The sequence below is a fragment of the Pristis pectinata genome, chromosome 35, assembly GCF_009764475.1.
Source record: "Pristis pectinata isolate sPriPec2 chromosome 35, sPriPec2.1.pri, whole genome shotgun sequence".
Lineage (NCBI taxonomy): Eukaryota > Metazoa > Chordata > Chondrichthyes > Rhinopristiformes > Pristidae > Pristis > Pristis pectinata.
The window spans coordinates 4659740-4684152 of record NC_067439.1 but is presented as its reverse complement, the minus strand read 5'-3'; the positions used below and the strand labels follow the sequence as shown (position 1 = coordinate 4684152).

The 24413-nt window shown below is 46.0% G+C and overlaps 1 protein-coding gene across 1 annotated transcript; it reads right to left on the bottom strand.

Annotated features, from left to right (window-relative positions):
- Window positions 1–348: 348 nt before the first annotated feature.
- On the bottom strand, window positions 349–19739 carry LOC127586311 (proteasome subunit alpha type-6-like). The gene is made up of 7 exons (XM_052044157.1): window positions 19623–19739; window positions 10972–11066; window positions 8203–8284; window positions 7928–8083; window positions 4888–5066; window positions 3547–3641; window positions 349–727 (listed from the first exon to the last, which is right to left on the bottom strand). The coding sequence occupies exons 1-7, from the start codon at window positions 19696–19698 to the stop codon at window positions 670–672; spliced, it is 741 nt and encodes a 246-aa protein (XP_051900117.1). The 5' UTR covers window positions 19699–19739; the 3' UTR covers window positions 349–669.
- Between the last annotated feature and the right edge of the window lie 4674 nt (window positions 19740–24413).

Below are 24413 nucleotides of genomic sequence, written 5' to 3'. Positions count from 1 at the left end.
CACAAACTGCATGTGAATTAAAGAGCCTGATAAAGGGCAGGGAGAGGTCGTAGAGTCATACAGCACAGAAACAGTCCATGCAACCAGGATGCCCATCTAAGCTAGTCCCAGTGGCCTATATCCCTCTAAACCTTTCCTATCCATGTACCTGTCCAAATGTCTTTTAAACATTGTTAACATACCTGATAATTTGGGGAAGAAACTTAACTGGAAGAATGTCGAACCAACTTGCTGAGGGTACACTGCAGCCTCACTGGGTACTGGATGTCCTGAGGAAATATGAATTCGGACAGGTGCTGTACCCTTTAAAACACCTCCAATTCATCAATAGACTGTCATTGATCCCATGAACAATTTTTAATTAGCCAATAAAGCATCTTATGTTCATATTTGCGTCATTATTATTCTGAGTTTGCAGAGTATTTTACACACAGAACAATGAACTATCCCATTAAAATTACTGCATTTACGATTTCCTGGAATTTCTACGCAGTGTGTTCAAAGTGGTGTAAAAGGACCAGTGTGGGGAAACGAGGGGGAGTGCAGGAAGGAGGAATTTTTAACACCCTGTCCCACTGTTCCTTGTTGAAGTACAGGTTTTCATGGCTGGATCTTCTTGTTTGCAGAGCTGTGTTTAAATGCAGTTCCATTTTGGCCCCCCTGAGGAAGTCAGTCTCTCTCCGCAATGTCCACTAAATGCTTCTCAATCTTTGATTCACTGAGGGTCCTGTTAGGGCGAAATGCAGAAGAGGTACCTGGTTAAACTGGCATCTGGGATCCATGCAGCAAGGGTCCAACCTGTGAAACCATTCTCCTTCTGTACAAAACTAACCCTTCCCACTCTCCGTCTCATCACAAAAATCTTCCTGCTCTGGGTACAATATATAACCAGTTATAAATTCAACAGTTTGAAGAAACCTTTTCATTTCTACAGAGTGGTGGGAATGGGGAACTCGCTCCCTCAGGGAGGGGTTTGAAGGGAAACTGGATAAACGGAGGGAGAGAGGGAAATGGGGATAGGGGAGGTGGAGCAGAGGTTGGGAAGAGGCCGGTGTGGAGCATAAACACTGCACTCAAGCAGAGGGGCTGAACTGTGCTGTAACTTATATCAGAGGGAGGGCTGTACTGTCAGAGGGCACCAGTGTAGGAGTGCTGCACTGTCAGAGGGACAGGACTATGGGGGGGGACTGTTGAATGGGCTGCACTCTCAGTAATACCAACTTTCAAATAAGTTTGATTTGCCTCCCTGATCCACACATCATGTCTTTCAGAAACTGACAGAGCATGGTGTGGCAGATGGAATTAATTCAGATCAACGTCATGGACCGAAGACACTGTTCCTGTGCTGGACTGTCCTATGTTTTATAATTTGAGACAAAACTGCAACTCATTTCCTTCCTTAGCCTCTAATACTCAGGCTACTGATGAAGCCATATGGCACCTTTATAAAACTAGAGTACAAGTGGGAGAAGTTATACCACAGCCACACAATATCCCAGGTAGACAACACCTGGAGGACACAACTTCTGGGGAAGGATATAACATCCTTGATTGCAGCGTAGAGTTACCAGAATGATCCCTGGACTCCAAGGGTTAAGTTAGGAGAGATTAGAAAAACTAAGGTTGTAGGGCAGCACAGTGGCACAGCGAGTTGAGCTACTTCCTCACAGCGCCAGCGACCCAGGTTCAATCCTGACCTCCGGTGCCAACTTTGTGGGGTTTGCACGTTCTCCCTGTGACTACATGAGTTTCCTCCGGGTGCTCCAGTGTCCTCTCATGTTTCAGAGACGTGCAGGGTCGGTGTGTCAATTGGCCACTGTAAATTGCCCCCCAGTATGTGGCTGAGGGGTAGAATCTGGGGGAGTTGATGGGAGTGTGGGGAGAAGAGGCTACAGGAAACCGAGTGAGCGGATGGGACTGCTCTGTTAGCCAGCATAGATTCGATGGGCTCCTATCCTGTACAGAACATAGAATGGGTTAGGAAATATTTAATCAGCTGGCACCTTTCACAGGTATCCCTCTCAGAACTGCAGGTGGTTGCACCTGTTTCTGGGAGCCGCAATCCAAGGTGTTAACCACCTACCGAAACAATTCAAACAAATCTAGCAGAAGGTTAGACTGACAGCAAGAACGTTCAAGACAAAACAGTCGCACTAGTGGTGAGTAATATGCATACAAAGAAACTTATTTTGCAACTGGCAGGTTGTCATTTAGAATGCACCACCGTTAAATGCCAGAAGTATTTGCTTTGTCTGAGTGTCAGCCTCAAGAAGCCTTGAAGCAGGGAGGGGCCCCCAATTCTTCCTGGTTGCTGTCACGGAAAATCCCTCCACACGCAGGGGTTGGGTTGAGAATGTAACTCTCGGCTGTGGATGCTCGGGCATCGAGTCCATTCAGAGGCGAGACTCATAGATTTTTGGAAACAAATAGGATCTGGGGAAATGTTAAAAAGATGAACCCTTAACATAGAACAATTCAGGAACAGGCCCTTTGGCCCTCAATGTTTGCGCTGAACACAAAGCCAAATTAAACTAAATCTCTTCTGCCTGCGCAGGATCAGTAGTGTACGCAGGCATAGTAGTGTAGCGGTTAGCGTAACACTTTACCGCGCCAGCGACCCAGGTTCAATTCTGGCCACTATCTGTAAGGAGTTTGTACGTTCTTCCCATGTCTGCGTGGGTTTCCTCCGGTGCTCTGGTTTCCTCCCGCATTCCAAAGACGTACGGGTTAGGAAGTTGTGGGCATGCTATGTTGGCGCCGGAAGCGTGGCGACACTTGCAGGCTGCCCCCAGAACACTCTACGCAAAGATGCATTTCACTGTGTTTCAATGTACATGTGACTAATAAAGATATCTTATGATCCATATCCCTCCATTCCCTGCACATTCATGTCTAACAGCCCCTTAAACACCACAATCGTATCTGCTTCCATCACTGCTCCAGGTCCAGGCACCCTCTACTCTCTGTGTAAAAAAACCTGCCCCGCACATCTCCTTTAAACTTTCCACCCCCTCACCTTAAATGCATGTCCTCTAGTATTTGACATCTCTACCCTGGGAAAAAGATTCTAACTCTCAAACTCTTGATCTCCCAGTTCACCTCATCGTGGCCCTTGCACTTTATTTGTCTGCCTGCACTGCACTGTCTCTGTAATTGCAACACTATATTCTGCATTCTGTTTAATAATACTACCTCGATGTAATTATGTATGGCATGATCTGTCTGGATGGCATGCAAACAAAAGCTTTTCACTGTATTTAGGTACATGTGACAATAATAAACCAATACCAAAAAGGACCAGGCAAAGGATTATCCATGATCTTACTGACTGCTGAAACGGGTTTGAGGGGCCAAGTAGCCTACTCGTGCTCCTCTTTTCTGCTTAGTTTCTTATTAAGTGTGAAGGGATACAGAACCAAGGCCGATAAAGGAATTAGGAAACAGATTAACTCCGACTAAACCAAACAGTGGAACAAGATGGAGGGCAGGATGTCCTGTTTCTGTGTGGTGCTTAATTCCCAGTCTCGTTTTAAGGATTCCACAGACCTGAACTTGGGATCTTCCGAGGTGACGACACCAACTTCTATCTCTGACGCCTTGAAGTCCAGTGCCAGGACGGTGGACAAACAGGAGATTGCAAGCTGTGGGAAAGCAAAAGGAGGAAACTTAGCAGCTTCTATGAAAGATTGTTGCTGTGTTGAGACTAGAAATGATTCGGGGGTTGGGGTTGAGCCTTACAACAACTTGCATTTCTTCATATAGTGCCTTTATCATTGTAAAACATCTACCATCAAAACTGATGTTGACTCACATGAAGGGCTAATGGTCAATGAGGCAGGCTTTAAGAAGTATCTCCAAGTAGGAGAGGAGGGCAGGGAGCTGCTCACTAATCCTCAGATCCTCGTGATGCAAAGAGTGAACACTAGGGGTTTGCTTGCTGCTTCACTGCTAAGGACATAGGAAATAGGAGCAGGAGTAGGTCATTCAGCTCTTCGAGCCTGCACTGCCATTCATCAGATTGTGGCTGATCTTCCACCTCAGCGTCACATTCCTGTCCTATCCTCATATCCCTTAATTCCCTGAAAATATATCAATCTCTGCTTTGAGTGAACCTAATGACTGAAGCAACACAGCCCTCGCCCTAAACCTCCCTACTCCTTATCCCGAGACTGGAGGATCCAGATGCTTGGAACCAGCTGATTCCAGCTGCTGGGAATTGGCAGATTCCAGCTGCTGGGCAATGGCTGATTCCAGATGCTTGAAACCAGCTGATTCCAGCTACTGGGAATTGGCAGATTCCAGCTGGTGGGCACTGGCTGATTCCAGATGTTGGGCACTGACTGGGGAGGGCTTCCAGCCTTGGTCTAAGTGTCCCGTGCATAGTGGGCATTATCAGGACCTGCCTTGACTGTGATTCAGTTCCGTACCAGCACAGAACAGCTGGATGTGATTGAACACTCGGGTGAGCTACAGCCCATGGAAGAAAGCCCTGAGTTAGCTAGTGAGCACCAAGGGCATAAACCCTGCCATCTTGGGTCTACAAGATCAGGGAGAGTGGGCAGGCCTGGCATTAACCAGGGTGGATCTGCTCCCAGTTGTTCCACAACACCAAGGCCTCTGTTGGAACTCTGCCTGTGGAGTTCATCAGAATGTTCCAAGTGGCCTCCATTGTTGGCTCTTGGCCTCATCAGGCCTCAGGAAGGAGGTGGAGGGGAGGTCATGAAGTCCCAACGATTTAGATAGAGTTTTGACCCGAAACATCAACTGTTTATTTCCCTCCATAGATGCTGCCTGACCTGCTGAGTTCCTCCAGCACTCTGTGTGTGTGTGTGTGTGTGTGTGTGTGTGTGTGTGTGTGAGTGTGTGAGATGATGAAATTTAAGGTACCTCCAAGGTGGCTTTGTACGTCAAGTCTGGTTTCTTTTTCATCTTCTTTTCCAAGTAGCTGCTGGCTTCAATCTGTTTAACCCCTGCACTGGTGGCCTTGAAGCCGCAGTAGTAACCAGCGGGGTCACACTTGTACAGCTGGGGCCCACGTTCGTCATCGAAAGCCAGGAGCATCATGCCTGCAAAACAGTGAGGAAGGAGGTGGGTGGTCTCGTCATGTGATCTCCCGTCTCAAGCTGCCCTGCACTCACACATTCCCACCTACACGAACCTCTGCACCCCCTTGACCGATTGGAAACCAAAGTGTTGCCCAGTTGGGTTAATCTTTCGCTTGTTAACACCTGGTTGAGTGGTGCTGCAGTAACAACATCTCGCTCAACATCATAAAACCAAGGAACTTATCATTGTCTTCAGAAAGGGGAAGTCGGGAGACCACGTATCAGTTCTCATTAGTGGATCGGAGGTGGAGAGGGGCAGCAGTTTCAAACTCCTGGGCGCTAACATCGGGAATGACCTGTCCTGGGCCCAGCACATAGATGCAATCAAGAAGGCACACCAGCACCTCTACTTAGAAGTGTAAGGAGATTCAGGATGTCACAAAATACACTAACGAACTTCCACAGATGCACTGTGGAAAGTATTTTGACTGGTTGCATCATGGCCTGATACAGCAATTCCAACCCACAGGAATACAAGAGGCTGCAGAGAGTAGTGGACACAGCCCAGTCCATCACGAGCCCAGCCCTCCCCACCACTGACAGCATCTACAGGAGGCGCTGCCTCAAGAAGGCATCTATCATCAAGGATCCCCAACATCTGGGCCACGTCACCTTCTCACTGCTGCTGTCAGGCAGGAGGTACAAAAACCTGAAGTCCCACACCAGCAGGTTCATGAACGGCTACTTTCATAGAACATGAAAGTTCTATGAAAGCACCACGATGTTGTGCCGACTTATATAAACACCTACTCTTTCACCTAACCCTTCCCTCCCGCACAGCCCATAACCCTCCATTTTTCTTTCATCCATGTGCCTATCTAAGAGTCTTTTAAATGTCCTATTGTATCAGCCTCTGCTATCACCCTGGCAGTGCATTCCAGGCACCCACCACTCTTGTGTAAAAAACCCACCTCTGACATCTCCCCTAAACTTTCCTCCTCTGACCTTAAACTGATGTCCTCTGGTATTGGCCATTGCTGCCCTGGGGAAAAGGTGCTGGCTGTCCAACTTATGATCCTTATGATCTTATACACTTGATCTTATCAAGTTACTTCTTATCCTGTGTCTCTCCAAAGAAAAAAGCCCTAGGTTGCTCAACCTTTCCTCATAAGACATGTTCTCTAATCCAGGGAGCATCCTAGTAAATTTCCTCTGCACCCTCTCTAAGGCTTCCACATCCTTCCTATAATGAAGTGACCAGAACTGAACACAATACGAAGTGTGGTAAACCAGAGTTTTCCTACAACTATCAGGTTCTTGAACCGACCTGTACAACCCTAACTCTACCTCAGCAACGGAACATTTGCTGGGGCCCAAAACTGCTCCCAATACTCCAAATGTGGTCTGACCAATGGCTTATAAAGCCTCAGGATTACATCCTTTTATATTCTCATCCTCTCGAAATGAATGCTAACATTGCATTTGCCTTCCTTACTACCAACTCAACCTGCAAGTTAACCTTTAGGGAATCCTGCACTAGGACCCCCAAGTCCCTTTGCACCTCTGATTTCTGAATTCGCTTTCCATTTAGAAAATAGTCTACACCTTTATTGCTTCTCCCAAAGTGCAGGACCGTACACTTCCCTCTGCTCCATTCTATCTGCCACTTCTTTGCCCATTCTCCCAACCTGTCCAAGTCCTTCTGAAGAATCCCTGCTTCCTCAACACTACCTGCCCCTCCACCTATCTTTGTATCATCTGCAAACTTGGCCACAAAACCATCAATTCCATCATCCAGATCATTAACGTATAACATGAAGAGTAGCGGACCCAACACTGACCCCTGAAGAACACCACTAGTCACCGGCAGCCAACCAGAAAAGGCTCCCTTATTCCCACTCTTTGCCTTCTCCCAGTCAGCCAATCTTCTGACAATAACTTTCCTGTAATACTATGGGCTCCTATCTTATTTAGCAGCTTCATGTGCGGCACATTGTCAAAGGCCTTCCGAATATCCAAGTTAACAACATCCACTGACTTTGTCTATCCTGCCTAATACTTCCTCAAAGAATTCCAATTCCAATTCCAGAGATGTCAATAAAATCCTAACTGCTTCCCTAATTCTGCCCTGTTCCCTTCCCTGTAATGGTGATTACAGTTTGAAAATTCTTCTTTGGTTGTAAAGCACTTTGGAGGATCTGAAAAAATCACATCAATGATGTTATAGAAATGGAAGACTCTCTTTCTTCACCCTCTGCACCACACCATGGAACTTAGGTCTTCGTCTTGGACTTCTGAACTTCAGGAAGCAAAGAGGTTTGGGAATAAACTTCCAGGTTTCTAAGGCTAGGAGACAGTCTGAGACCACATTGCTTGTTGTTGGTTGGGTGATATTAAGGTCACAGAACATTGGTGGGTAGATGTTATATTGAGACCATTCGACCAGGATTGGTGGAACAGATATGAAGGGCTGAATGGTCTCTTCAAGTCCCCCCTGCAAGAAAAGGAAGAGTCAATTCATAGGATCAGGCAGCACAGAAGGGAGCTGATGGGCCCATTGTCTGTTCCAGCTCTTCTGAACACTAGAGACACAGGAGACTGCAGATGCTGGAATCTGGAGCAGCAAACAATCTACTGGAGGAACTCAGCGGGTCGAGCAGCATCTGTGGGGAAAAGGAACCGTCAATGTTTCGGATCAAAACTCCGCATTTGGCCCTGAAATGTCAACAATTCCTCTCCCCCCACAGATGCTGCTCAACCACTGAGTTCCTCCAGAGATTGTGTGTTGCCCCAGATTCCAGCATCTGCAGTCTATTGTGTCGTTATCAAACAATGTGTTTCAAATCCTAACCACTCACAACATAAAGAAGATAAGTACTCACAACATCCTAAAGGTCTCATTTCTGCATTCTGAGTGTAGACCTGCGAGATGTCTGCCATTCGCTTGCACAGCATGTCAGCCGGGATGTCATATCCATACTTGTACTTCCAATTGGCAGCCTCGTGACGAGCTCTCTGGACCTGCGACCGGCAGTCCGCTGGTTACATCAGGAGAAGAGGTTGGGGGGAATGAAAGCGTCCAAGAGAGTTGTGTTAAGCACAGTTGCCACAGCAGCGAAAGAACCGGCACGCAAACGAGTGATTAAAAAGGACTGACCTAACATGCCTGTCATCACACAGCCGATCTTGTCCGTTAGTCGGTACATGTTTGTGACGGTGCTGGGGTCAATAAGCTTATCCTGAAACGAAACAAGCATTGGCAATACGAAGGCCAGATGTCAGAAACCCAAATTCCATGCAGACACGGCTGGAAATGCCCAGTGGGTTGGGAAGTATCAATGGAGAAAGTGACCCCTCATCAGACTTTGAATGGAAGGTATTATCTGGCACTGTTACTGACAGGCTGGGTGTTTCTGTTTGTATTCTAGGAATGGCAGTGCTAGATTGAGATGATCTGATGGGGGAAGAACCTCCTCTAATATTCTCCTGAGGGAAAAGTCTGGAGCTTCCTTGCTTCTGATTTGCCCAGAACACATCAAAAGCTCAACTAAATGATGCTGTAATGTTTTGCCGTTTTGCAATTAAAAATGGATTTCTTTTCAGAGTTGAATGTGATATTAATAATTTCTGCACTGTTTTAAGTTGTGCTAAAAATTAACTGTGCCCTCCCGAGAGTGAGTCACCCTTGAGTCCCTGATGATTGTGCCATCAAAGAGGCAGAGGGTGCTGTCATACCCTGTACAATGCTCCTTTTGGAATTTTATGCGGGGTATTTTAGACCACATGGTCCTGGTGCTCAGCGCGTTTGTATAGTCTTGTGACGTCTTGGAATGAAAACAGAAAACTGCTTAGCAGGTCAGGCAGCATCTGAAGGTGGACCAGAGTTAATGTTTCAGATCAATGGCCATCCGACAGAACTGGAAAAGTGAGAAAACAAATTAGTTTAAATTCGCAGAAAAGGTGGGGGAAGGAAGAGTGGGACAAAGGGAATGTCTCTGATAGGGTGAGGCCAGGGTTGCCATGGTGATGTGCTGTCTATGAAGCCATCTGATTGACACATTAATGAGGACAACTGAAGGCATCCTGGTTTTGCCAGTGGAGTACCAGACTGCAATGCTAAGAACGCACATACATCAGTAACTTAGTCTGTTGGGCACCACTTCCTTCCCTGCAGTGAGAGGCACCATCCCCATCACCAGCCAGCCATCTCTGTCTCCTGACCTCAGAATCCCCTGGAGCTAGATTCCTGACACCAAACAGTAACATCAGCAACTAACTCCAGTTCTTTCTGGGCAGCCGAGATATTTAAAAAAATCTAATCAGGGTCCCAGTGATACATTTTGTGTACTAAGTGGCGAGACTGGTGGAGACTTGCTTCATGATGCCACACGGTGGCTAAAGCCTGCAATGACACCATGACAGTTGACATAGGAAATTGCATGAGAAAGGTTGACATACAAATTAATAATGGTAAACATTGATGACATAACTGTGACTAAAACTTTGACAGGTAAATAAAATTTCTCTTAGAAGCATAGTGACTCTATGTAATGTCAGGAGCGTTTGATGTCTCTGGGCCTGTTGAGTTCAGAAGGATGGTGGAGGGGGGGGGGATCTCATTGAAACCTACCGGATACTGAAAGGCCTGGATAGAGTGGGTGTGGAGAGGATGTTTCCATTAGTAGGAGAGTCGAGGGTCCGAGGGCACAGCTTCAGAATAAAGGGACGTCCCTTTAGAACTGAGATGAGGAGGAATTTCTTCAGCCAGGTGGTGAATCTGTGGAATTTGTTGCCACAGAGGGCTGTGGAGGCCAAGTCATTGGGTGTATTTAAGGTAGAGGTTGATAGGTTCTTGATTGGTAAGGGGGTTAAGGGTTATGGGAGAATGGGGTTAAGAAAAAAAAACAATCAGTGGAGCAGACTCAATGGGCTGAATGGCCTAATTCTGCTCCTATATCTTAAGGTCTAATGTTTTTACCAGCTTTAAAACTATTCTGACTACGCGTCCATTTTGTCAACTCTGGTCAAATTGTAGAAATAATTGGGAATTTGAAACAACAATGAGATTTTTTAAATGACATAGAAGGAGGCTATTCAGCCCATCAAGTCTATGCCAGCTCTCAGAGCACTCCCATCAATCCCATTCCACCACTCTTTCACATACCCATCAACAGCACCCTGATTCTCCTCTCACCTGCCTGCAACAGGATAATTTACTGTGGAATTTATGACACTTGAGGAGGCCATTTGGCCAGTTGTGTCTATCCCAGGGCCTTTTTAAATAGAGTCTTTACAGAATATCAGGCAGCAGAAAAGGAGGACACAGTCCGTGCACCGCAGCAGACACTTCGGGAAGTGCCTGTCACAGAGCCCAACCTAACCCCACCTTCCAACACCAGGTCCACAGCCCTGCAGCTCACAGCTCTTCAGATATGCCTACGTACTGTTTAACATGGTGAGGGTCCCTGCCTGCATCACCCCTTCGGGCAGTGAGTCCCAGACCCCCCACACCAGCCCCCTCCCCCGATGAAAAATATTTCCCTCATCTCCCCTTTCCAATGATTTTAAAACCAAGTCTCCAGGTTTTTGAGCCTTCTGCTAAAGAAATTAAGAAACAACTTCCTTCCTACTTACCTCCCTGGGGAGAGTCATCACCAACAAACACCAGGGGTTTGCCCAGAGGGGTTGGGGCAATGGGGCATAGGCACCCCAAAACTCGATAAGCCCGTTAAAGGAGTGCACGTATTTCTTTAACATTTGTCTGTTTAATGAGCTCCTCCAAACACAGCCAAACTTACACCCCCGTTGAGGGCACTACTTGAATGGAAGTTGATGTTGTGCGTGTGGAACGAAATCCCAGCGGGAGGCGACGCCATTGGTGGAGGGAGGAGCGGGGGAATGGGGAGAAGACGGGGAGAAGACTCACCACCACTTTCTTCTGCGTCACAACAACAACCGAGTCCTTCCCTCTCACAGCCACTGTGGTGAGACCACTCTGGTTGATGGCTTTGAAGGCATACTCTGAAAAGCATCGAAAGGAACATGAAGTACCTCTGGTGTGACTCACTGCATGGCAAGCTTGGTCCAAGAATCGGTACGTTTTGGGTTGCAGAGTCTCGAGTAAGTCCAGTGCAGCGCTGAGGGTGTGCAGCACTGTTGGTCATGGTGCCCCTTTGGATGAGATGTTACTGAGGCCTTGTTCTCCATCTTATGTTAAAATTAAAGGTTCTGTGGCTCTATTTCAAAGAAGAGCAGTGACTGACCTGGAGGCAATACATGACCCCCCCAATCAAAATCAAACAACACGTGCTGTGCCTGCATATTAGCCTTTGCGAATCATACATTAGGGCACCAAGATCTCTCGCAATCTCTCACCATTGTTGTTTTTAATGACCGTCACCAGTTTTTACAGATGCACCATAGAAAGCATCCCATCCGGATACATCACAGCTTGGTACGGCAACTGCTCTGCCCAAGACCGCAAGAAACTGCAGAGGGTTGTGGACACAGCCCAGCACATCATGGAAACCAGCCTCCCCTCCATGGACTCCGTCTACACTTCCTGCTGCCTCGGGAAAGCAGCCAACATAATCAAGGACCCCTCCCGCCCTAGTCGTTCTCTCTTCTCCTCCCTCCCATCGGGCAAAAGGTACAAAAGCTGGAGAACATGTACCACCAGGCTCAAGGACAGCTTCTATCCCTCTGTTATAAGACTCTTGTATGGACCTCTTAAACAATTAAGATGAATTCTTGATCTCCGAGTCCACCTTGTCGTGGCCCTTGCACCTTATTGTCTGCCTGCATTCCACTTTCTCTGTAACTGTAACACTTTATTCTGCATTCTGTATTGCTTTTCCCTTTGTACTACCTTGATGTACTTACGTATGGAATGATCTGTCTGGATAGCATGCAAAAAAAAGTTTTTCCACTGTATCTCGGTACATGTGACAATAATAAACCAATTACCAATTATTTTCCTGCTAAAAATGGACATTTTCAGATTTTCCCACATTATACCCTCTTTGCTAGATCTTTGCCCACTCACTTCACCAACTCTATCGCTCTGCAGCCTCCCTGCATCCTCCTGACAACTCACTTTCCTACCTACCTTTGTGTCATCAGCAAATTTAGCAACCACTCCTTCAATCCCTTCATGTAATTTATTTATTAAGTTGGAGGAAGTTGAGGCACCAGCACTGATTCCTGTGGCACACCACTCATCACATCTTGCAAACCATATAGAGGCCCCTTCATGCCTACTTGTTTCCTGTGAGCCTGCCGATCTTCCATCCGCGCCAGTATGTTACCTCCCACACAGTGAGTTTTACTTTCCACAATAATCTTTGATGTGGGACTTCATCAAAATGATTCTGGAAATCCAACGACAGGACATTCACCACTTCCCCTTCATCTACAGCGCTTGTTATTTCTTCAAAGAACTCCAGTAAATTGGCCAGACACAACTTCCCCTTCACATTGACTTTGCCTGATTGACTTGAATTTTTCAAAGTGCCCTGCTATAACATCTTTATTAATAGCTTGTAACATTTTCCCAATGACAGCCATCAAGGTTTTCTGCTCTCCATCTCCCTCCTTTTTTGAATAAAGGAATTACTTATGCTGGTTTCCAAAATGATGAAGAACTACATAAAAGTAAAAACCTAAGCATCTGAAGAAAGAGAAACAGAGTTGATGAATCAGGTCGATGACCTTTCAATGGAATTGGAAAGAAAAAAAAATATTGCAGAGTGAATGGGGAGGGATGGATAGGACAAATAGAATACCTGTGATGGGGTGAGGTCAGGGTTGCTCTTAGGATAAGCTGTAGATTAAGTCAACTAGTTGATAGGTTAACGGGAGTAGTTAGAGAGAGAACACAAGCAAGGGAACGTAAATTTGTGAAGTGCAGACCTGTAGCCAATGCCCAATAGGTCAGGCAGTGGTAATGGAGAGAGAAAATTTCAGCTAATACTGTTGATCAATAACCCACATTAAAACTGGCCAGGTTAGCACAGAAAAAGCGAATAATCTGAAGATGCAGAATTTAATATTCAGTCCAGAAAGTTGCAATATGCCCAAACAGAAGATGTTGTTTCTCAAGCTTATATTGAGCTTCATTGTAATAATTCAAGTCGAGTTTAGACATGTTCACTGAAGTGTGTAAGAGGATGAGCTTTACACTAAACATTAATTAGACCAAGGACTCCTACCAACCTACCTCCACGACACAACACTGCCCCAACAATAAAGGTCCTTGACAGACCCTGGAAAATATGGATAACTTTCCATATCTTGGGAAGCACTTCTCAGTGAAGACATACATCGATGATTAAATTCACCACTGCTTGCAGTGTGGCAGCATGGTCTCCGACTATCTGAGAGGGTTCGAACAGCAGTAAATGGCAGGACCCTTAAGAGCATTGATGTACAGGGGGATCTTGGGGTCCAATTCCATAGCTCCCTGAAAGTGGCAACACAAGTAAGTAAGGTATTCAAGAAGGTGTATGGCATGCTTGCCCTCATTGATTGGGTAATTGAGTACAAGAATCAGGAAGTCATGTTGCAGCTGTATAAAACTTTGGTTGGGCCGCACTTGGAGTATTGTGTGCAGTTCTAGTCGCCCCATTACAGGAAGGATGTGGAGGCTTTGGAGGTCCACCAGGATGCTGCCTGGATTAGAGAGTATTAGCTATAAGGAGAAGTTGGACAATCTTGGGTTGTTTTCTCCGGAGCAGTGGAGAGACCTGACAGAAGTTTATAAAATTATGAGAGGCATAGATAGAGTAGATAGTCACAGTGGAAGCAAGTCCTCCTAGACCCAGACGGGAACTGGTCAGGGATTTAGGATCATAGAGTCATACAGCACAGAAACAGGCCCTTTGGCCCATCCTCTGCCTAGTTCAATCTACCTGCAAGCGGACCATTTCCCTCCAAACCCCTCCCATCCATGTACCTATCCAAACTTCTCTTAAGTGTTACAATTGAATCCGCATGTGGAACTGACACAAATGGAACCCTATCACACTCTGAAATTAGGGAGTTGGTCATACAACACAAAGAGATTTCTTCAACTGAGGTGTAATGTATCTTTGGGATTCATTACACAAGAGGACTGTGGAGGTGCAGTTGCAGGGATCAATAGATTTATAGATATTAAGAGAATCAAGGGATATGAGTTTAGTGCTGGAAAGAGACTCAAAGGGAAAAGATTGGCCATGATCTTATTGACAGCATCTACAGGAGGCGCTGCCTCAAGAAGGCAACATCCATCATCAAGGATCCCCACCATCCGGGCCGTGCAATCTTCTCACAGCTACTGTCGGGCAGGAGGTACAGAAGCCTGAAGTCCCACACCACCAGGTTCAGGAACAGCTACTTTCCTACAACCACCAGGTATTGGAACCGACCTGCACAACCCTAACCCTACCTCAGCAACGGAGCACTACGGACCACCTCTTGCACTAATCTCTTGTCTCTGTGTTTTTTTGCACTAATGTCTTTTTTCGCACAGCCTTTTGTTTCTGCACTGTCTTGTATAATTTACATATAATTTATGTTCTGTGTGTTGCACCTACGTGCCTGTGATGCTGCTGCAAGCAACTTTTTCATTGTACCTGTACCTCACTGTACTGCTGCACATGACAATAAACTCGACTTGACTTATTGCATGGTGGAGCAGGCAGGAAGGGCCAAGTGGCCTACTCCTGCTTCTGTTACCTATACTAAGTCCTCTGGATTCTTCAGAACTGCGTGCCTGCTCTTTCTGTTACAAGCACCTTAAGTGTGAATTGTGTATGTTCACTCAGAACCCTGTATTTAACTTCCAGGAGCACTGCAATTTAACACATTTACTTTAAGTTATGGTCCCTCCTGTCCACAGCAGCTCAGCACTTGTAACCAAAGACTTTCCCTTCTCACCAAGGTGACAGGCATAGACCTAGGGACGGCTTCTGAGACTGGGGTAGCAACTGCTTGTTTGTCACGTGCTAAAATACACAGATTAGAGATGTCAAAGAATTACCAATAAGTAATTGAAATTAATCCCTGGTTTAACTAGTTTAATCCTAGTTAATTTTAGGTTTGATTGGTCATATTTCCTTACGAGATAGAAAGAGGCCATTTGGTCCATCAAGTACCTGATGGCTCTCAGAGCATTTCCATCAGTCCTGTCCCCATTTATCTCCCTGCAATCCATTCTCTCTCATATACCCATCAATTCCCCCTGATCTTTCTGCACTAAGGGTATCTTAAAGTTGCCAACTAAACAGCACATCTTTAGATGTGGGAGGAAACCCTCACGGTCACAGGGAGAAGGTGCAAACTCCGCACACAGACAGCGCCCGAGGTCAGGATCGAACCTGGGTCGCTGGAGGTAGCAATGCTACCTGCTATGCCACTGACCTGCCCTTTGCCACTAGGCATGTTATACCTTTGCAGAGACGGCTCACGGCTTGGTATGGCAACTGCTCTGTCCAAGGTCGCAAGAAATTGCAGAGAGTTGTGGACACAGCAAAGTCCGTCACGTAAACCAGGCTCCCCTCCATGGACTCTGTCTACACTTCTCGTTGCCTCGGGAAAGCAGCCAACCCGGACATTTTCTCTTCTCCCCCCTCCCATCGAGCAGAAGATACAAAAGCTTGAGAACACGTTCCATCAGGCTCAAGGACAGCTTCTGTCCCGCTGTTATAAGACTCTTGAGTGGACCTCTTGTACGTTAATGATGGAGTCTTGACCTCAAAAGCTACCTGGTCATGGACCTTACACCTTATTGTCTGCCTGCACTGCATTTTCTCTGTAACTGTAACACTTTATTCTGCATTCTGTTGTTGTTTTTCCCTTGTACTACCTCGATGTACTGATGTTTTGAAATGATCTGTATGGATGGCATGCAAAACTAAGTTTTTCACTGTACCTCAGTACACGTGACAATAATAAACCAATTCCAATTCCAGTTCCATTATTCTCACTGGGTGACATGTTGGATGTATTGGTGTCTGTCCAATATCTTTGCTAGTATGTCAATCCCCTACAGTGTAACCATGGATCTTCTGCTTGTCTCTGTAACTTTCTTCTCCTCTCTGAGTATCTGCATTCATCCAGTCTGGTCCTTGCACATTCCTGAATTTAATCACTGCACCTTGGGAAGCCATGCCTTCACATTTCTGGTCCCTAAGCTCTGGAGTTCTTAAATTTCTGCTTAAAACCAAAGTCTTTTACCAAGACTTTGATCACCTGCTCCTTAAGTGGCTCAGCCAACTCTTCTCTGATAATTGTGAAGCACTCTGGGACCATTTGCTAAGTTAGAGGTGCTACATAAATGCATATTGTTGTTTCATGACATGACCTGCCTCCAATCACCCAAGTATCACTGATATTTTTATAAGTAGTACATTAAATCCATAAAACTGCATTGGATACAACTCATCCTTGATCATTAGGGACTGCCTCAGAGTAACTTTAACAGTGCTTCACTTGAGATACAGTTACTGCTGTAATGTAGGAAAAGCAGATGCCTGTTTGCACACAGCAAGATTCCAGATTTTTAGATATTCGGGGAATCAAGGGGTATGGGGTTAGTGTAGCGTAGTACTGCTAAGGTTAAAGTTATAGCGCCATGGAACAGAGAACTAGGCCCTTTGGTGCCACACTGGCTGGCATTATGGTTTGGTATGGCAATTCGAATATGCAGAGGATAGGGGACTCAGCCCGATACATCACAGGGACATCCCATCATCAAAAGTATCTACGTGAAACACTGCCTCTAGAAGGCAAAATCCCTTTGACTCTCACCAACTTTTACCTATGCACCGTAGAAAGCATCCTATCTGGAGATATCACGGCTTGGTACGGCAACTGCTCTGCCCAGGACCGCAAGAAGCTGCAGAGAGTTGTGGACACAGCCCAACGCATCACAGACACCAGCCTCCCCTCCTTGGACTCTGTCTTTACCTCTCGCTGCCTTGGTGAAGCAGCCAGCACAATCAAAGACCCCACCCACCCGGGACATTCTCTCTTCCCTCCTCTTCCATCGGGTAGAAGATACAGGAGCCTGAGGGCACGTACCACCAGACTTAAGGACAGCTTCTACCCCACTGTGATAAGACTACTGAACGGTTCCCTTATACAATGAGATGGACTAATGACCTCACAATCTACCTTGTTGTGACCTTGCACCTTATTGCACTGCACTTTCTCTGTAGCTGTGACACTTTACTCTGTACTGTTACTGTTTTTACCTGTACTACATCAATGCAATCTGTACTAACTCAATGTAACTGCACTGTGTAATGAATTGACCTGTACGATTGGTTTGTAAGACCAGCTTTTCACTGTACCTCGGTACAAGTGACAATAATAAACCAATACCAATACATCCATCATCAAAGATCCCCACCATCCGGGCCATGCCACCTTTTCACAGCTCCCATCGGGCAGGAGGTACAGAAGCCTGAAGTCCCACACCACCAGGTTCAGGAACAGTTACTTCCCTTCAATCATTCAGTTCTTGAACCAACCTGCACAACCCTCAGTATAGCAACATTATGACCACTTTGATCACTTTGCACTACAATAAACTTTGTCTTTTTTGTTTTAATTGTGTTCTGTCTTGTACAATTTTGTATAAATTATGTATAATTTATACTTAATTTTTTTTCTTGTGAACGTTGTCGCTAATGCTATGTGCTGCTGCAGGTTAGTTTTTCATTTTACATACATGTACTTGTGCAGATGACAATAAACTCGACTTTGACTTGACTTGATATGTCCCTGCTGATCATCAGGTACCTATCCCAACTACTCTCATTTACCAACACTTATAGACAGAGAATGGTACAACGCAATACAGGCCATTCGGCCCACAATGTTGTGCTGACCTTTAAACCTCACCTAAGACTATCTAACCCCTTCCTCCCACATATCCCTCTATTTTAAATTCCTCCATATGCTTATCTAGCAATCTCTTGAATTTGACCCAGGCAGCGCATTCCATGCCCCAACCACTCTCTGGGTAAAAAACCTTCCTCTGATATCCTGCTTGAACTTTCCACCCATTATTTTAAAGCCTTGCCCTCTTGTATTGAGCATTGGTGCCCTGGGAAAGAGATGCTGGCTGTCCACTCTATCTATTCCTCTCAATATTTTGTACACCTCTATCATGTCTCCGCTCGTCCTCCTAGTTCCATACCCTTCTATGCCTTGGCTATTCAAGTGCTTGTCTAGATACTTCTTCCAGACAAAGGTCAGCCGTGCTCTTATTGATGAGGGGCTGAATGACTTTTGTTTCTCATTTTGCGATGTGGTAATAACCCAGACAACCTGTGTCAATGATAATGGTTTAGGGATAAGTATTAGTCCCAGAGTAACTCCTGTGCATTTCAGGATAGTGCTACTATTTGTTTTCTGTACAACCTATAAGGTAGAGTAAGCTTTTGTTAACACCTCAACACAAAACACCTCACCCTTTCCCCCAGAGTAGAAATGTCAAACACCAGAGGACATGCTTGGGGGGGGGGGGGGGGCACGTAGAGAGTGGTAGGTGCCTGGTTACCAGGTGTAGTAGTGGAAACAAGTAGTTTGGTGGAGTTTAAGAGGCCTTTAGACACATGAATATGAAGGGAATGGAGGAATGTGGATGATACACAGGAGGAGGACATTTAGTATAAATCGGCATCAAGATCAGCACAACATTGTGGGCCGAATGGCCTGTCCTGTACCGTTCTGTGTTCTCTATGTTCAAAAGGCACAAACTGTGATAGTTCAACACACACTCAGCGTTTCTCCAGATTTCCAGATTCTCCAGTTTCTCCAGATTTCCAGCATCTGCAGTCTCTTTTGTGTCTGTACGATAACTCAGCACTCCCTGCGAAGGTCAGCCAGGAATTTTGTGCTTATGTCTGGAGTGGGGCTTAAACCCACAACCTTCTAAGTCGGCAGCAAGAGTACAACCCAATAAGCCACACTTGACCAATTACAAAGCAGCTTGATAGAAAAGTCTTAAAAAAAACTGCAGTAAATCTTACGATAATTATCCTTCAGGATGTTTTCTTGGGGAAAAAAGTCCCCCTTTTTTTGGGAAGTCAGCAGTGTGTCTTCTGTAAAGAACTGTAACCTGGTGCAATATGGGGATTTCCAGCTTTGGTGGTTGCAAAGCGAAAGCAGTAAAACCCATTCAGCAAAGTCACGTAAGAGCAATAAAACTCCTGGCTTAAAAATCATTTGAATATACTTAAAGAACTTTACCTAAATGTATTAATTAGACTATTAATTTAATATATTTTGTACTAATTTTACTAAAGTTAGTCTTAGAACAATTGCAAACTTTAAAATAGCATGACACTCAAAGGTCCAATTCTGATTCAATCACTTGAATCCTTTGTCAATCAATATTGATCCCGCCCTCTCACCGCCCAATTGGAGGATACGCAGGTAGGGCATCATCTGATTGGACAGATGTGCTGTCAATCGTATCTAGAGCCATTGATTGACGTGGCGGCTTTAAGAAAGGGAACAGGGTGGCAGAGGAAGGCGCAACTTTGATGCAGAATTGCAGAGAAAAATATTTTGCAAATGACTGACCTACTTGGTAGAGTCTCCCCTCGGGCGAGAAGATGGTGATGTGACGGTCGAAGCCAGCGCTCGACCCGCGGCTCATCTTTAAAGCGACAATGGAGAAATGTTTACTTTTACTTTCAGTTTCAGTGGGACAACAAAATACCCGGAAATAAGCAGTTAGTCCTTCAAAAAAAATCAGGTTCAGCATTTGCAATAAAGATATTAAGTCCTTATCTTCCTGGGGTCTACATTCAATGATAAGGGAAAAACTGCAAATCTGAAATAGAAATAAGAAAATGGCGGGAATACTCAGCAGGCCAGGCAGCATCTGCAGAAGGTGATGAGACATTAACTCTGTCTGTCTCTCTCTCCATAGACACTGCTTGACCTGATGGGTGTTTGCAACATTTTCTGTTTTTACGTCAGTAATGAGGGGCTTTTGTGATGGACTGCTCTTGGGTTGGACACACAGGAGACTGCCGTTGCTGGAATCCGGAGCAACACACAAGATGCTGGAGGAACTCAGCGGGTTGGGCAGCATCTGTGGAGGGAAACGGACAGTCGACGTTTTGGGTTGAGGCCCTTCATCAGGACTGGTTGACTGTCTGTTTCCCTTCACAGATGCTGTCTGACCCGCTGAGTTCCTCCAGCTCTTTGTGGGGTGAAGCAGTTTAAGACAAGATTTCCAATGTAGCTGAGAAGCTTGATGACCATAGATTTGTCATAAGTGATAGAGCACCCAGAAGAAACCCACGCAGTCATAGGGAGAACATGTAAAATTCCACGCAGACAGCACCGGAGGTCAGAACTGAACCCTTGACGTTGGAGTTGGAAGCTGTACTACCCGTGATATCCTAATTCTGGGGTTCCCAGGTGCCTGATGGGTCATGTGTGCATCAGTCCTGATGCAGGTCTTCGACCTGAAATGTCGATAATTCCCTTCTCCCCACAGATCCTGCTCGACCCGCTGAATTCCTCCAGCAGATTGTTTGTTGTACATCTACATCCTTGGGCATATGGACACACTTACTGGAATTGGTTTATGGTCACATGTACCAAGGTACAGTGAAAAACTTGTCTTGCATACTGTTCATACAGATCAATTCATTGCACAGTGCATTGAGGGAGTACAAGGTAAAACAATACAGAATGCAGAATAAAGTATAACAGCTACAGAGAAAGTGCAGTGCAGGCAGACAATAAGGTGCAAGGTCACAACGAGGTAGATTGTGAGGTCAAGAGTCCATCTTACTAGGGTACCATTCAACAGTTTTATAACAGCAGGATAGAAGCTGTCCTTGAGCCTGGAGGTACGTGCTTTCAGGCTTTTGTTTCTTCTGCCTGATGGGAGGGGGAGAAGAGAGAATGTCCAGGGTGGGTGGGGTCTTTGATTATGCTGGCTGCTTTACTGATGCAGCAAGAAGTGTAGACAAAGAATCCACGGAGGGGCAGATGGTTTCTGTGCATATACTCTCAAACACACACTCACCAGCACACTCACATTCACTCTCACAGACTTTTGCAAGTTCACATTCTGGCATACAGTCTCACATGTGTGTCCATTTGTACCACAGTGACTGCTGTAGAGAGGACACTGCGGTGCACCAGGAGCTGGTGAAATTTAGCTATGATGAGAGGCCAGCCAGGCTGAGGGGAGATTTATTCAGGGTGTATAAACATATGAAGAGCCTAATTAGCATGCACAGGAAGTGTCTATTTCCCACGCAGAGAAGTCAACAACCAGGGGAAAAAAGCCTTAAGGGGACTGGAGAAGTTTTCACCCAGTGGGCGGTGGGACTTTGGAACACATTGCCGGGAAGGGTGGTGGAGGGAGAAACCCTCCTCACATTTAGGTACACAGATGTGCTGTAACCTACAAGACCAAGAGCTTTTAGTGGGATTAGTCTGAATGGCTTTCTGGTTGGCATGGATGTAATGGGCTGAATGGCCTCCTTCTCTGCTGTGATATGATTCTTACCTTCACAGTCACTTGCATGCGGCCTCACTCATTCACAGGCACATTGACTTTCCACACTCACTTCCTCAGTCACACTCAATTTCACAAACACACACACAATCACTTTCTCACAGACACACTCACCTGATGCAGGGTTTCGAGCCGAAACATCAACAATTCCGTTCCCCCCACAGATGCTGCTTGACCTGCTGAGTTCCTCCAGCAGATTGTGTGTTGCTCCAGATTCCAGCATCTGCAGTCTCCTGTGTCCCCACACACTCACCTTCTCACACACACTCACATTTTCACACACAACTCACTTTCTCTCTCTCTCTATAACACACACACACACACACACTCATATCTGCAAACTCTCACATGCACACACTCATAATGACAAACACACACCAGCATTCAAACTTGCACACAGTATAATTCTTTTTATCCAACATTACCAACAGCTCTGCATTATATGTGAATGAGAATCTAAGCCCTAGAAGACAGTTTATCAAACATCAATGACTCTCCATTAAACGAGCATTGTAAGGAATGACCTCCTGTGTCAATGTCTTGTCCTGCGGGGCCTGAGCCCATACAGGTGTCGTTATAGAGACGGCACAGGTAGCGAAGATCCTGAGCTGCAGTATTACTTTGCTGACCCAGATTCAAGGGGAATGATTAAAGTCCTTGAGTGATGCGGTTACTCACGGGAACACTTCAGACCCAGCGACACAAAGAGGAGGGGCTGATAACTGGAGGGATAGGATGTGCAGCAGGTAATCGCAGTGGGTTAGGTGTAAGGGAGGGAGAGAGAAGTGGAGGGTAGAGATGGATGAAGGGTGGGGTGGAATCACAGGACACAGAAAGGGAACCATTAGCTCACCGTCCGTACAATCACTCTCGTACACTAATCCTATGGTAACCCCATTTCATTCTCCCCACATTCCCATCAGCTCCCCGCAGATTCCACCCTTCACCTACGGATGGCAATACGGAGGGTGTGGGATGAGGATGGGATCACCAGCAGATCACAGACTCTGGCCGGCCATGGAGCTGGAGGAGTTCACAGGTCAGTGCTGGTGGTCAGTACAAAGGCAAGGATTGCCTTTACATTGGCATCCTTCACCGTCTCACGACAGCCTGCAGACAGTTTTGTTGAAGTGTAGTCACTGTTGTGATGCAGGAAATGCGGGGGGGGGGAGGGGGGGGGGGGGGCAAATTTTGCACAGCAAGATCCCACAAACACCAATGTGATAATCACCAGATAATCTATTTCGCGATGATAATTGAGAGATTAAATGCTGGCCCCAGGACACTGGGGAGAATGGCCCTGCTCTTTGAAACAGTGCCCGCAGGATCTTTTATAACTGGGCTCAGTTTAATGTAGGGAAGGGCAACATAATGGTGCCAAGGTCAATTGTGGGTGGGGGAGTTGAAGGTGGGTGTTAGGGGAAAATGAATGGGAGCAAGAAAGTATGGCAGAGATCTCCAGTGTCATCCAAGTATCAGGCCCTATAAAACAAGCTTGTGGAGACACAGGAGACTGCAGATGTTGGAATCTGGAGCAACACACAAGATGCTGGAGGAACTCAGCGGGTCAGGCAGCATCTGTGGAGGGAAATGGACACTCTGCGGTTCAGGTCAAGACCCTTCATCTGGACCACTGGCTCTCTTCCCTCTTTCAGTCCTGAGGAAGTGTCTCGACCCGAAACGTCGACTGTCCATTTCTCTCAGAGATGCAAGAGATTCTGCAGCTGCTGGAATCTGGAGCAACAAACACAAGATGCTGGAGGAACTCAGCAGGTCAGGCAGCATCTATGGAGGGAGATAAACAGCTGACGTTTGGGGTCGAGACCTTCACCATTTCCCTCCATAGATGCTGCCTGACCTGCTGAGTACCTCCAGCATCTTGTGTGTTAAGACAAGCTTGTGTTATTTTGATCTATGATTCAGCCAGGTACTGGGATAGGATGTGGGCAAATGACATTAGCGTAGATAGGCATCACAGTCAGGTGGGCTGAAAGGGTCGGTTTCTGTGCTGCACGATGCTATGATCTGATTTACCCTGAAGCTCCTGGTCCCTCCTTCATCCCTTCAGTCTATTTCCTATTGTGGAAACAGTGAATCTAGTTCAGTGAAAGCACTGTTCCACATACTGAGTCGTTCGCAGGACTGCAAGACCAGTAACCTACTTTATCAAATCTTTATCGAGAACAAGCCAGCACAGAAGGTAAGGTTCCAGCAGTCTGCTTGCATGAGAGGAATATCGATGTTTTCGGTGGGATTTGTGCCTGTGGGGCTTGGGGTTTAACTCTGTTAATGTAGAACCAAAGGAGATATTTATGAATAGGACAAGAGGAGTCTGCAAGTGATTGGGACGTCCTTTCCCCAAACAGTGACAATGGCAACAACAACTTGCATTTAGATGTTGCCTTACCAGTTAGCGCATAAAATTTGATACCGAGCTACATAGGATATTTGGGCTGATTCATCTTAAAGGCAATTTTAAGGAGAATCTTAAAGGAGAAGGTACAGAGTCACAAGCGGTGGTTAAAGCTTGGGTGAGGATCTTGGATCTTTCCTGTTGGGTTCTCGGCTGCGCATGGTTGGGAGATTAAATTTGGTGACAAGCAAGAGCCCAGAATTAGAGGAGTTTTGGGAGGCCGGAGGCAAGTACAGCGTTGGGGAGGGGTCAGACCAGGAAGGATTTCAAAACAGGGGTAAGGATTTTAAGATCAATGTGTCGCTTAACTGGAAGCCAAATTAGGTCAGTGAGCACAGAATGATGGGTGAACCATAAGATATAGGAGCGGAATTAGGCCATTCAGCCCATCAAGTCTGCTCTGCCATTCCATCAT

Bases quoted from the DNA above. Each gene is read 5' to 3' on its own strand.
- LOC127586311 (XM_052044157.1), bottom strand. From the start codon at position 19,698: ATGAGCCGCGGGTCGAGCGCTGGCTTCGACCGTCACATCACCATCTTC. The intron at 8,285-10,971 runs GTGAGTCTTCTC...GTTTCGTTTCAG, and splicing joins TGACGCAGAAGAAAGTGGTG to GATAAGCTTATTGACCCCAG. The intron at 5,067-7,927 runs GTGAGTACTTAT...ACTGTTTTGCAG, and splicing joins AATGAGACCTTTAGGATGTT to GCATGATGCTCCTGGCTTTC.